Source organism: Athene cunicularia, assembly GCF_003259725.1.
Source record: "Athene cunicularia isolate RWA chromosome Z unlocalized genomic scaffold, athCun1 chrZ_part1, whole genome shotgun sequence".
Classification (NCBI taxonomy): domain Eukaryota; kingdom Metazoa; phylum Chordata; class Aves; order Strigiformes; family Strigidae; genus Athene; species Athene cunicularia.
The window spans coordinates 3,265,582-3,280,159 of NW_020799142.1; the positions used below are offsets into that span (position 1 = coordinate 3,265,582).

The window sequence follows — 14,578 nt, forward strand, 5'->3', positions numbered from 1 at the left end:
GGGGGGGGGGGGGGGGGGTATGTACCCTTACCCTTGTTCCTGTGTGCTTGTCCCTTTTGTGTTCATTTTACTGAATCCAAACCCCTTTGTTTCTGTATGTATATGTCTGGTTTGTGTATGCGCATGTACATATGTCTATAAATTAAGGTACCGCTAAGTAAGTTAGAGTGAATATTGTCATTTTAGAACCTGAATAAGTCGCTTTTCTTTCTGAATTATTTTGTATTGACAAATAGTTGTTAGTTATTAATAAATCTAGATTATTTTTCTAAATCATTACCATGTCAATACTTTCATCTGTGACATTCACTTAGGCTGGACACATTGCATAGGATTTCCCACTTGCAGGGAAGGTACTCCAAATCCTCTCTGCAACTGGGGTTCCCCAGCAATTGCAGACCTGGATATTAGTACCCATTGCATAGTAATAATTAGGTGCATTTGCCTTATTTAATTATATATAGTAATAAGTGTACTGTATTTTTTTTACTGCTTATTTTTGTAGTACTTAGTTATATCCTTTAATTATTGATAGTGAAATCAGCCTACTCTTCACTCAGATGTCTGAGTTTAATTGGCATCCTTGAAATTAATGCATGATGACATCATGAGAGAGTTAGGCAAAAGTTTATCATAGCTGTCCTAGTTCAGCTAGGATAGGGATAAGTTTCCCCAGCAGAGAGGGGGAAGGGATCTCCAGACGGGTTATTCATACCATGCTGATGTCAGGACCAGGGGCAGTGCGGGAAGCTTTCCTTTGTGGCTTTGGTAGAGGGGAGCATCGCGAGCAAGCTGTCTGTAACCATTGCGGTATTTCTCTGTATATCTTCTGTCTTGTTTACTGTTATTGCTGTTTATTGTTGTTATCAATGCTACTGTTGTTGTTCAGATTGCTTACTACACTGTTGAATTAAATTTCTTCTTATTTTAACCCAGGGTTTGTGCCCCACTTGTGTCCGAGGGTGGGGGAGGGACAATGGCAACATGGTCTCCGGTCCTGGCAGGGCTTAAAACCATCATAATGGCTCAAACCTTGGCATTAATTTGCAGGTATGAACCTACAGATGTGGGTTTTAGCAGGCCTGGGATGTTTGATTTCTTTTACAGGATTTGCCATCTTGCAACACATATGTCACCTTCTGTCCATTGTGCAGAAGGCCAAACTGAGACTGATTGCAATGATCACCATGGAAACAAAGCTATAAAACAAAGAAGAGGGAGATGTGGGAATTAAGAACTGGTGGTTAGCAAAATGTAAACTGACCCTGAGGTTAGAAGAATGATTGTGGGAAACTGAGGCAGCATTCAGAACACTGTGTTGGAAGCATCAGAAACAGCAGGCCAGAACACTGCCTTCAGAATGCATGGTGAGTGTGTGAGCGGTAAACAGATAAAACCAGCAGGATGTAGAAGTAAAATCAAACCTATGTAAACAAGTAGGAGTAAAGTGGGAGCTGGCACTCAGTGTGGCAGCATTTGCTCTTGGCAATATCCCCCCTTCAACAAACTAGTATGAGTTTGTATTTCTTCTGCGTGCTGCTCCGATCCCTGCTGGACTGAGACCGACAAATGGTGCTCCAGAAAAACTGTCTAATTTGGCACTTCCATGGATGTTGTAGAATCTTTTCCCAAACTGAGGTGAGACATAGGTTCTTACTACAGTTTGATGAAATCATCTTCTTCCATGTCTATAACAAGTCAAAAGGAGTGTATAGGAGCTGGGTCTTACAGACTTTGAGTTCCCCCTAGAACTCAACATCTTTGTGCTTTGGACTGACCTCTTAAAAGCAGCACATCAAACAGTGGTGTGGAAGATCATGTTACAGCATAACATTACAGTGGTTTTATAACAAGCTTGAGACAAACAAGAAAATGGGACATAAGAAACAACTGACAAGTCTGTAACCTGACAGAACCACTCAGAGGAGCAGAAACTGCCCATAATTTAGGATAGCTGGGAAGCTAAACAAAACCATTTTGCCTCATAACTAACAAAAATCTGCATTTCTGCTCATGCCTGGTGCAGTCTGCTTCTTTATAAAACCCTGGGGTTTTGTAGTTCTTATGTCCTTCTGAGCCATTAAAACAACTTTTTCCTTCAACATGTATGTGTACATTGTACATGTGCAAGTAACGTTTTATCTGCAGATGGTTTGGGAAATTATTTAATATTTTTACATGCATTGTGAATTCTCTATACTTTTCTTTGACATTTAAGAAAAAGGTAATGTATGAAAGTCCTCTTCCATCTTCCTCACTTCTTTTTCATGATAATTCTTCCATATCTTCAGGCAAGAAGCATGTAGCAGGTAGAACATGTGGTGGGCATCAGGTTTCCTCCATTTCTCTTCCACAAATGCCCAGTTACCATGGTAAAAGCTGGAAGGCACACAGGCAGAACATAAAGATGTTTTGCCCATGTAGAACATATATAAAATTTGATTCTTCATCTTGCCTACTGTTTTGCACCAGGAAGCATTGGTTCCTCATGATCCCAGTAAAAAGGCAATTAGCCTCTGTAAAGTATCATTTAAAGTTCTATTTATTAGAGCTAACACAATAAAGAAAGAGAGGGTAGTATAGATAATTTTGCATACCTTCAAATTCTGGGAACCCTGAATTGTGAGGCATCAAACAGGCCTCTGGCACAGCATGCTGTGCAGATCCTGACTGTGGAAGGGTTACATGATTTTTTTGTTATTCCAGCTATTACAGAATTTTCTTAAAACAGTTAATAATTTCGTGTATCAACTACTTACCATTTCTACTATCAAGCAGAAAGGATATTCACATGAGAACTTCTTGCTGCACTGTCAGACACAGGGGAGGCCATGCAGGTGGTGTAATCACCAGTATTGCATGGCTGCTGCCTGTGGGCTCCTCTGCTGTCAATATCTGGGTGAATTTATCCTGCAGCCAGAGAACATGCACAGCACAGATCTGGCCCAGCTCATGTTAACTGCTGTGTGGGTCACTAACAGCAGACACAACAGTCTTCTTCTGGTGAAGATTATTACACCTGTTGGAGTTGGGAAACTTTCAGTATCTCAACACCAATGGGCCGTGTTTCTGTACAGATGTTCAGGTTTTAACTGTATCATTTAAATTAGGGTGACTGGTTGAGACACGGAGACCATGAAATTCAGCAGAGATGGCTGAGCACACAGGGGCTCCATGCTTAATCCTGTATGCATAAGAGATGCTGGCTTATAGGGACATTTCTCATGCTCCAGTGAACAGGCATGCTGTGATTTCTTTATTTTCTTCCTCCAAATTATGAGGAACTCAAAATCCTGTTAGGCATACAGACTAAGGAGAGTTGTATAGTACCGAAGTGACAAAGTACTCATGTTTGCAACTGCTCAAATGCACCCCCTTGAGTGTTGCCCTGCATCCCCAGTGAGCACTGGAGCTTCAATTAGAAACACCAAGACACTGTAATGCTGTCTGATTGGAACACAAATTAAAGGCAGCACTCAGATCAACACCCTGTGAAAGCCAGGGAATCTTAAGATAGTAATTTGCTCTCCAGAGCTAATTTGCCCTCAGAGCTGGGTCTGTGGTGGCAGGCAGGTCAGCAGGCCCAGGTAGAGAGCTCAGGAGATGCTTTCTATCAGGCATTCCAGATCACAATCAAACTGGTCCACAGAAGGCCTGAGCAAGCTCAGTTTCTGATTACACTTTGGGCAGCAACTGATCTTCTAATAGTATGTATCGAAGAAAAGTTTTCAACATTCATTAGGGAGTCATACTGATTGGACTCACTGAAGGAGAAATTTTAAAGAAAATCTCTTTGAAGGACACAAATGATATGTTGGGATTTGGGGCACCTTAATCCAGATGAGACATCTCCTACTGTGTGGGTCAGTGTGAAATGTGCACAGGTATCTACAGTCACGTGCTGTTATCATCTGTGCCTGTTTTCTCCCTGCTAGTGGCACAATCCCAAGGAATATTAACCCCACAAATAATCAGTGCCTACCTGTACTGTAAAAGTGAGTAACCAGCAAAGTTCAGTGAGTACTGGAAAAGGCAGAATGTATTACAGAGTTTAAATTGTGGTCTATGACTTTAGGATATACTCTTTCCTAGAGAACATTTAAATTTTAGCATAGATTTGTTATTATGTCTCCCATCTTACATATTCTCTTTCACGAGGAAATGGGTTTAAACATGACTATTTTTGGTGATAATTCTAATTAATGTCCTTAATCATTTTCCAAAGATCTGAAGTAGACTCTCTACCTATTCCCACCCCACTTTGGAGAGGATGACATGATACATGACCTATGAGAGCATGCTGTATCACAGAGGTCACAATTCCTTTTCTCAGCAACAGAAGAGGGCTGCAACTCTGCTCTGAAGTCAAATGCTGCAGAACTCTTATGCCTTTATGCAAGCTTAATAAGAAAAACAAGGAAAGGTTCTACATAAGATACTGGCATTTTCTTCCTTTGTTTCTGTAGGTGCTAATTAAATTCATGTAAAAATACATGTTGCAGCATGTTTTATAATCCTAATGTACATCTATATACCTGTTTCAAAGTGCTATGTGCTCATGTGTTTTGGATTAACTTGATTTTGACTATTAATTAATAAACCATTTCTTAAACATGCTAAAAGTTAAGTAATACTAAGACAAAATAATAAAGTTCTTCCACAGCAATCATGGGGTCATGACAAAAAACTATACACAATTTTAGAATTTAAGCTTTGAGAAAATCCTATTTGTACAGTTTTCAAGAGATTTCAATTTAGCAGAAATCGGAGCTGTGCATCTTCCTTGGGCTAAATCAGGTTTTTAAGTAAAGATAGGCTTTTTGGCTTTCAAATTTAAGGAGATGAATTGATAGCATTAGAGTTCACCATGAAGCTGAAGATGAAATACATCATCAGATGTAACTATCCAAAAAGTAACTGAATGCCTGCACAAGTATCAAAAAAGCTATGTCATGAGACTGTTGAAATCTTTATTCTGCAATTACTTTAAAAATATAAATACAATCTCTTAAGTGCTGAACATCGACAGTTAAAACCACTGACTGACTTTCTGAACATAGGCACAACTCAACTGATTACACTAGAATTATGGCTACATTTACAGCAGTGAACCTTCTACGTTGAATCACCAGCTCAGCATCAATCAAAACCAATAACCATCAAAACAGTTCTGGTTATTTATGACTACTGGAGGAATTATACACTTTTCATGTTTTATAAATTCATCATATTTCACATTTATAAATTCATCAATTTTGAGATCAGGGCTTGTGCTGTTCCCACAGTATCTATCTGAAGTACTCATCCACCTCCTAGCAGGCTGTGGTAGAGTAACTTGGACTGCCTCCAAATTGAGTTTAGTCCAATCTCTGTCTTCTTCATATGTAAAATAAGGAGCACAACTACAGGCAAGGTTTAATGCTGGAGGTTTCAGATGAGGAACAGAAGACAAACATGAAAATTTTCTTATCTTAGCCACCTATCCATACACACACAGAGCACCTAAAGTGCCAAAGATTAGACTGTCATATTGCCTAGACCTCTGGAAAAGTAAGGTTTTTTAAAAAAATACTAGTCATAGCAACACAATTTTGATGTGTCTATATACATTTCCCTAGCAAAAACTGGCCTGTGCTATTCTTGGGCACCCTGTTCAGATGTTGCTTTGAATAACTATATTACATTTTAACTGAAAAACACTGGCAAATCTCACAAACTTGCAGAAATTCTGCTGTGATAATGACAGAAATCTATACTAGGTAACTTACTTTGCCTCCCACTACATCCTAATAAGCAAAACATGGGCTCCGGCATTCTGTACTTTCAACTGCTTTCCTGTTTTTACTGTCTTGGCTCCATCAAGATTGTCCACTAACTTAGAAGCAAACAATGCCATGGTGAGAAAAGAGGTTCTGATTGGACAAGTACTTGATTTTATGGTCTTGATTCTGAATGTATTCTGGTTAAAGAACAGCTTTGATTCAAGATCTAACACTCCTCTCAATCCTTAGCTATATAAAAAGAAAGTAAGTTTTCGTTTCAAATAAATAAAACACACTATGAAACTGGGTATCTTCCTTCTAGCTCTGTATTACTCTATAACTGAACTGTTTGGAATAATGACTGTAGTGGTAGCAGCTATGCATTGCTTCAGCAGCATGATCAGTATACACTGCACTCCTAAACCAGAAAAATTTTTAGAAGTGTGACATTCCCCAGAAGAAATCTTTAAAATTTGTTAGCACCTTCTGTGGTTTCTCCTTGTCTGAAAACTGGAAAATTATACTATGCTCTTTGATGGATTTTTAAAAACCCCACACCTGCCTCCATTCTTTGTCTTGCATAGTCTCTGCTCTGTTATTCACTCAAATGTTCAGAATCATTGGCAGAAGCAATAGACTATGTCTGTTAAAACACACAAAGCCAGCTTTATCAGCGTTACAGGAATAAATTACTGTAATGCAAAAGAGAAGGTCTACTTGGCTTTCAGGAACTTTAGTCATGTTCACAAACTCTTTCCATTTCTAGGCCTGTTACTGAAAACAACTCTGTTGATAAAAAGGAAAATGGAGAAATTTTTATTATATAATCATACTTAAAATACACTAGCAAGTTTCTTTCATTTAAAGACAAATTCATCCTTCTTCAGCTGCTCTATGCTTCATCAGCCTATCTTCACTGAAAGCATAAAAGCCATTTCACTGAACACTAAATACTCTAGAGGTGTCAGAGCCCTTATAATGGATGTTTGGAACAAGGACCTCTTAATTTTTCCTGCAGTGCCTACTGTTGTATAAACATCATCCTCTAAGTGTCTTGTGCTCCTTTTGACCCATTTCTTCAGCACTGAAGTGCCTCTGTGTAGATTTCAAAGGGGCTTTTTACAGAGCAATGGAATATTTTTCTCTACATACATCTGTATCACAACTTCTCAATTAGTCAGTCCCAGCAGTTTTAAAAACAGAAGACATGTATTTGCAGATGCACTATACATGTAGTCTTTATAACTGGGAAGAATAAACAGGGTGCACTTCACACAGCTTTCTCTATAATCATATCAGCTTTCATCCCACAGAGCAGTATTACTAGGGCTTCCATACTTGCCACTGTACCAGTACTAGAAAGGAGTGGACCCTGGCACTTAGGAAAAAGCGTGTATGCTGACATCAATTCCTTACTGTCCTTGGTGGTGAAAGATCACCTTGTGAAATTCCAGTACTGTGGAGAAAACAAAGAAGATAGAAAAGATGGGAAGGGTAGCCAAGGAGTTTAAAGGAAACTGCAGAATACACAAAACCCAACAGGGAGTTGGTATATTCTGCCTCTGCAAACATCAAAGGCTGTTTGATGTCATTGTTCTTAACTGTCTTAAACAGTACTAAATGTCGTAATACATGAAGCACGTTGGAAGGCCCCTCACTATATTTGGTGTTATGTTTTTCCTACCTCTGTTTGAACAATGAGAAAGAAACGTCCTTGCTGCTCAGAGTTCAGCTACAGTGGCCAGTGTCAAAATAGGCAATATTGCAAGGGAAAAATTTTCATCTCTTTTTTTTTTTTTTTTTCTTCTAAGAGTTCATAACCAGTCTTTGGATTGTATGTATAAAACTGGCCTCAAAGTATTAGGGCTCCAAGGTACTTTTCCTAGCTACTACACATCTAAAATGCCTCCACTAGCACTGCTAAAGCATAGAGATAATTACAATCTCACCTGAGCAAATTACACATACGAACATTAAAAGCTTAATGTCAGGTTTTAATGGTCCCTAGCAACACAGACAGTAATCTTCTGAAAGCCCCTGCTGTGTATCTGTCAGCATCACTGGGTGGCTAAATACCCTTAAAAATTTGACCCTCCATCCTCCAACAGATGTGAGCAATTCTGCATCTTGAGCTTTGGCCTTCAGTTGCTTATGTTTTAAGATGCTAATGTCTTTAATGGAAAGATCAATATAGGGGTATTACCACAGAACACTGCAGTGCATTGTACCAGCATGCTGGCAGTCTGTGCTGTTGTGGCTACACCAGTGTCCACCTGATGCAAGTTAGTGGTCTGTTCTGTTGCTTTAATAATTACAAGATTTTCAGTTAAGGAAAACAAAACAAAAAACCCCACACAATTACATGCAAATTTAAAAACTTCTAAAGAAGTGCAGAGTATCATAGAAGATCCATTGGAGGTTTGCTGTGTGATTAAAAGCCCACTAAAAACTATGGAAAGACACCTGATGACTTAAATGAGCTTTGGATCAGCTGTAAAGGCATTTCTTTACCTATGCACTGAGACTGTTATATACAACAGTTAATTAAATTACAGTAACAACACTGAAGAAATGCCAATAATGAATACTTATTTTTGCTAAGAAGAGCAAATAGCTTTCTTATGAATAAGAACATTTAACAACTTAGCTGTGTAATATCTCTACAATATATCAAAGCATATTTTTTAAAACAAATTATGGATGCAATTGTACAAACTAAAAAAATCAAAAATTTTAAGTAAATATAAAAATATATATATTACAAAATTACATCTTCAGTGTATGCTGCCCATACAGCAACCTGCACCAGCAAAATCCTGAGCACTCCACTCCCAGTACTGTTGGTGGGAGCTGAGTTCATGCTGCATTCTTCACGCCCACACACACATCTTGTGTTTTCTACCTAGGAAGCCAAGGGGTTTTAGATTCAGACTACTCCCCACATAGCTGCAGAGTGCTGAGCAGGAAACAGAATCCTGCACCATGGATTAGGAATGTATTCTAAGTATGACACCAAAAAGTACTTGGTAAAGTTGTTTGGATCCCTCAACATAAAGGTGCAGGTATCATTCAGGAACATTGTTACCTCTTAACTCAGTAGATGGTCTATGCTAACTAAACAATATAATTTGATTGCAAGAAATACACGGGGGTTTCTGTCACTATTTGTCTGGTTTCAGTGCCTTTTTGAGATCAGAGTAGAAATTTGCCAGGGTACTAGACATGGCAGTGTCTACTGCAGATTGTGGTAGCATCCCTCGCAGTTCAGTCTGAATATAGCCTGTCAAAAGACTGTGGCTAGGATAGTCCTTAATAGGAACACAGAACCAACCACAAGGGTGATTGAATCCACGGACAAAGTTAGGTCTCACCTCTCCATAGTCTAGGCTTATACCTGTCAAGGAAAAAAAACAGAAAAAGGGAAATTAATTTGAGATACTTAAAAAATAGAGGTGCAGTAAATTTAAAATGTGCAAGTTTCTGCTGGGGGAATTTAGTAGAAGTGACAGACATGCTTTAAGCTTCTGGGTACTTTCATGCATCAAAGTTGTCTATTCTTCATTCAAGCTCCACAACAGACAAGCAGACTAAGCTTTAGTCTGACATTAAAAAGACATTTCTCCCATTTACTGGCAAGCTGAAGTTGTTACTCCATCCAGTTTGCTGCAAGAGCTGAGTCAGAGCACTCAATTTGTCTCTACCACTCCTGTCCAATAGCTGGCATAAGTGACACTTGACACCCAGGGATGGGTCATGGGTAAACTAGTTACTTTTATACTTCTTTAAATCAGTATAATGTTAAAATATCTTTGAAATACTTACAGAAGACCATATTACACCATTTTTGAATGCTTACTACGGAATTAAACTTAATTTGAATCAAATCTTAAGCCAAGCATTTGTTGCAAAATAAGAATTAAGACAAGTAAGTGGTGCCTTACCACATGTTAGAAGCCCATCTTCATATCTTGTAGTGTAAGAGAAATCAACAAACTCCCTTGGTGCTATCAGGTTCCAGAGCTGGCCAGCAGTGGTATAGCGCACCACACAGCAGTTCTTGTTGAGTGACAGAAAAAAGATGGTAAGAAAACAAAAATGTCTTTGTATAATGAATACAGGGAAATTTATGCTTTTAAGCAGCTAGACTTTTTCACAACGGTTGCAGCCCCTGTCAACTATGCTGTAAAAACAATTTCAGTGAGGTCTGAATGGCTGTGTCATTTTCAGTCTAAATGCTGTAAGTTTGTAAGGACTTGCAGTCCGCAGCTGGGACCTGCAGGGACAGAGAATGTCTGGCACCTTTAAACAATATTGACTAAAACTAGAGAACTGTGTCATGCCTGGGAAATGAAAGTCATGTGTTTTTTATATGGCTTAACCATTACTTAGGAAGTCTGAAAGGACGATGAATAAATTGTAAGAGGCCTCTCTCAGTACTAAGATGCTCTGTCAGGTACTTTTAATCCATCAAGTGAATAATAAAACAGAATGCAAACAGTTCTTTAAAAAAGGCTTTCATAGAAGACAGTAGTTTGTATAAATTTTAAGGATTAGCAAAAATACCTTGCCATAGAAATCTTGCTTAAGGACCAAGTCAAAAGCCAATCCATGTTCAAGCCAGACATCCCAGGGTTTTGAAGTCATACTAAATGTACTCAGTAACCAAAGGAAGACTATCAGTTCTTCTGTAATCAACTTCAAATCTACCTTTCTTTAGCAAGTCCTGCCCCTCAGTATGAACTGTTTTGGCTCCTAGCACAAAACCCCTGCACACAGTGAAGTCAGACTTTCAGGAAGATGGGAGGTTGCAGCTTCTGTATGTGTGAATTATTAACACCCACAATTTTGTTTGTTGCAGAATGGAAAAAAAACAACTTACATGAAAAGGCTCTGGCATATAAAATATCATGCTTAACTCTCTATATGTGAACTTTATCAGAGGCTAGCAGAGCTCCCAGGTCCAAGAGAACTGTGACCAACCAAGTTTTACTCCTTTAATTTTAGCACTGATGGAAAGCTGAACTTCAAGCTTCAGAATAAGACTGTGCAGTCAGAAAGCCTTATCTGAGGTCACCCACCACAGATATGCACAGTATCCCCTGTGCATGCAGAAAATGCACAGAAAAATTAGTATTTGTTGGAATTACTGCTCTGCTGTACTGTTAAATTCAAGTATGAGTCTATACATATTTCCTTTAGGAATCTAAACAAGTTTTCACCTCTTCAAATGTTTCCATGATGTCCATTGTAGTCATTAAGCTGTCCCAGTCTAGCCTGTAAGGTCCAGGGCGAATATGATCCACTATTCTGTTAGTAACATCTTCCACCACTCCTTGAGCTTTGTAGCTAGAAAAACATGTTTACATACAAAAGTGAGAAATTCTTTATAAATATTCCATTAATTAGCAACAGCACACTTGCTATAATACTTATTACCTGGAGTTATGGTCCGTGGACAATTGTATCAGAAAAAGAGTACAGAAAAATACCTATGGGTGCATCTATTCTTCTCTGCAATAAATGTTTTTCCAAGAAATTGTCCTTATGATGCAATCAATGTTTTGTAAATGGCAAACTCCTTTCTCAAACAAAAATCATCATATTTATTTCTCTAACAATTTACTATTTTGCTTTTCTTGCTGGGCAAGCAAGGGAGTCTACCAGGGACAAGTAAAGCTAAAAACTGAAAGAAAGGAGAGCAGGAATACAATGGGAAAAACATTTTTGATAAAGTAGTAGTAGAAACAAGCTAATGAGAAACTATGTTATGCTTTGGTGGCGTGTAAGAGTACCAAATAAAATAATTTGGTATAAGACATTATAGAACATTCACTGGTTACCAGATATTTTTAGCAGACATCAGTAATTTTGTTTACTTCAGTTACTGGGCCTCCAGCTCCTTAAGGGGAAGAACCCATTGGGAATATTATTTTGAAAATACTTACGATTCATTAACAGTTTTTATTAATAGTGGGTAACTAGTTAAGCAACAGATTCATCTATTCAATTGTGCAGTTCACCCATACTCACTCATAATTAGCTGTATAGAGCCAATCTCAGCTGTATATTCAGAACTAGAGGACTGTGGCTTCTAGGTGTTTGGGACATGTCCTTTATTTCAGCAGGTGTAGACACAACCTTGGAGTCTTCATCTACACATAGCAGCCACTGCTGTCTTGGCAGTGGTTCAAGTTACACAACCTGTTGACATCAGTGTACCTGTGGTCCTCCACAGAGTCAGCAAATGCTGGGTGTCCAGGGTCATCAGCCCTTGCAGATTTAATAGGATTTAAATTTTATGGAGTGTATCTTTTTTTGAGATATTTTCAAACACTAGCTTTTCACATGACTTTTCATTTCTTCAGAGTGTTGTTTTCTAGTAACTATTTCTCTACCTAAACCTACAGATACCAACAGAACCCAGTGACAGAAACTCACACAAGAAGGGCCTTTATGTCACACAACTTTCCCACAACTACACGCTTGATATATTACTCTACCACAGTTCCATTGTCACTGTAACAGTCCCAGCACTGACTGGATTGTCACCCACTAACACTTTGGACCTTCTATGGTTTGCAGAACAACTTTTCAAAAGGCCTGGGCCTATGCTGCTGCCCACTTCAGCCAACATGAGCTTTGTGGTGTGTTCCACAGTTCTCATTGTTTGTTGTTCTAGACACCAAGCAACACTAAAGCACCAAAGTATAACAGTAAAAGAAAATGGTACAGGCACACTAGATGATCCACTCAGTTTCTCCTCTGGAGAATCTGTGTATCTGAGGGCTGTAGAATCCACAACCTTCATTTGAAAATTCTAAAAAACACATCTGTGGAACCATAAAAAAGTATCTGCTCTGCAGGCAAACTTACAGGTATCCACTAAATTCCTTTGATGGTTTACGCCACACAGTTGCATCTTTCTGAAAAAAAAATGGAAGATATTATGTTAATTGTCACTTACACACAGCTATAAGATGTCCAGAAAATGCATCCATTTTTCTGAAGAAAAGGAAATTACTTTACCATTAACTATGGTTCACCCCAAAGTGCTCAGTGACCTGGGTGCTTTTGTACAGTTTTCTTAAGAACAGAAGCAGATGTTTCTGACACCTTTTACTTGTAAATTTCCATTCTTTACAAAAAACAGTCCATTGCCTTTCTCAGATTCAAGTGCTAGAAGTCTGTGCATAAATAGGGCTTGGCAGGCCTACTGGAAAGGAGGGAGGAAGGGAGGGAGGGAGGGAGGCAGGGAGGCAGGGAAGGAGGCAGGGAAGGACACCAACTGGAAATTTTACAGGGGTAAAATTTGGAGAGAAACATTATCTAAGACAGTGAGATTCAGGTAAATACCTAAAGGAAAACAATGATATAGGTAAAAGACTTAGCAATTAGCAGAGCAGACATGGTGTAGGTGTTTTGCAAGAGTGAAAGGTTTGGATGCTCTGTTCCTTCCTTTCAAGAGAGGGAATTTTTTAATTTTGCAAATAATCAAGTTACATTTGGAACAACTGACACTCATCAATGTCTCCTCACAAAGGAAAAAAAAAATCAGCAAGACCCACCCAAACCACTGTAACAAAAGGGCAAAGACAGAAACTTACCACACTAGTCTTACCACGTTGCTACACTGAGACACCAAACACATTTCTACCTGCTAGAAGGACAAGTATTCACCCAGTCTAGAAAAAAGTATTCACCCAGCCTAGAACTGAGGTAATAGTAAATATTTAGCTTGATGAAGCAAGACTCAGAAAAAACAAGTATCTCAAAAGAAGAGTATGGCAAACTGGTTGGAGGAAGCAGAAACTGCATTCCCTTTCATGGAAGGAAACTTATGGTAATGAGGGGGCCCTGAAGGCCAAGGAAACATGAAGCAACATGAGAGAAAGAATTGAGAATGGTCTTTTTAAGAGGAAGACATCTGGAAGCTGAAGCATGATGGGTTCAAGCATTAGAGTCAGAAGATAATTCCAGAGGCCAGCAGTATACCTGCACGCTGTGTCAGGTTTGTTTGAAGTACGAGTTAGCATCTTGCAACACTCCTAGTGTCCACAGTATTTCACATTTTGCTTTAAGAAAAGCCTATAGTCCTACACAGATAAACTTCTGTTGTGAGATACTTCCCTGAAAATGGGTAGAAGGAATGATGGAGTATGTCTGTAGATAGGAAAAACATGTTCTGTCATTTAAAGATCTATGAGATGAGGAGTTGTGATGCCTCCCTCCCCGAAGTGTTCAAGGCCAGGTTGGACTTGGTCTAGTGGAAGGTGTCCCTGCCCATGGCAGGGGGGTTGGAACTAGATGATCTTTAAGGTCCCTTCCAACCCAAACCATTGTATGATTCTACGATCCTAGAAGGGTGGTTTCCCAGGGCCTCTCATGTGGAAGTCCTGAAATGTTTTATAGCCGTGTTTTATACAGCACAATAAGCTCTTTTCCCCCAAGAAGTGACCTACAGTTTCCTTGAGAGAACACATGAAGCCGCACGCCTGAAGCCGCCCACATCACTCACAGTTTTCTTCGCAACCCGCCATTCGCTGTCTCCGATGCTGTGGTACTGAATCAGAGTGTTCCGCAGTTTCGCAGCCAGGGGTGCTGAACTTGGCAGGAGATCCATTTGCTTTCCTCCTGCGTAAAGGCATCTATTACACAGACACACACATCAGATTCCACGTCACGGACGTCAACAACAGCACGACTCATTTAAATCCACGCACTCTGAACAGGAGAGCACACACCGCCGCCCCCTCCGCACACACACACATCTCCCCGCTTGGTTCGGGCGACAGCGGGCGGCCGTCAGGACCCCTCGG

General features: G+C 39.4%; 1 protein-coding gene across 2 annotated transcripts; it reads right to left on the reverse strand.

Annotated features, from left to right (window-relative positions):
• Positions 1–4,958: 4,958 nt before the first annotated feature.
• On the reverse strand, positions 4,959–14,527 carry STARD4 (StAR related lipid transfer domain containing 4). Of its 2 annotated transcripts, XM_026865303.1 has the most exons (6): positions 14,278–14,526; positions 12,636–12,685; positions 10,982–11,108; positions 9,704–9,818; positions 9,134–9,156; positions 4,959–7,218 (listed from the first exon to the last, which is right to left on the reverse strand). In XM_026865303.1, exons 1-6 carry the CDS (start codon positions 14,380–14,382, stop codon positions 7,198–7,200), a joined length of 441 nt encoding a protein of 146 aa, XP_026721104.1. In that variant the 5' UTR covers positions 14,383–14,526; the 3' UTR covers positions 4,959–7,197. The 2 variants fall into 2 exon arrangements, with proteins under 2 accessions (XP_026721104.1, XP_026721103.1); XM_026865302.1 differs by having other exon boundaries at positions 4,959–9,156; positions 14,278–14,527.
• Between the last annotated feature and the right edge of the window lie 51 nt (positions 14,528–14,578).

What these genes read in the sequence shown, in the direction of transcription:
- STARD4 (XM_026865302.1), bottom strand. Translation starts at nt 14,382, where the DNA reads ATGGATCTCCTGCCAAGTTCAGCACCCCTGGCTGCGAAACTGCGGAAC. An exon ending in AAGGAATTTAGTGGATACCT is followed by an intron (nt 11,109 to 12,635) that starts GTAAGTTTGCCT and finishes ATGTTTTTCTAG; the next exon opens with CTACAAAGCTCAAGGAGTGG. An exon ending in AGATGGGCTTCTAACATGTG is followed by an intron (nt 9,157 to 9,703) that starts GTAAGGCACCAC and finishes TTTCCTTGACAG; the next exon opens with GTATAAGCCTAGACTATGGA.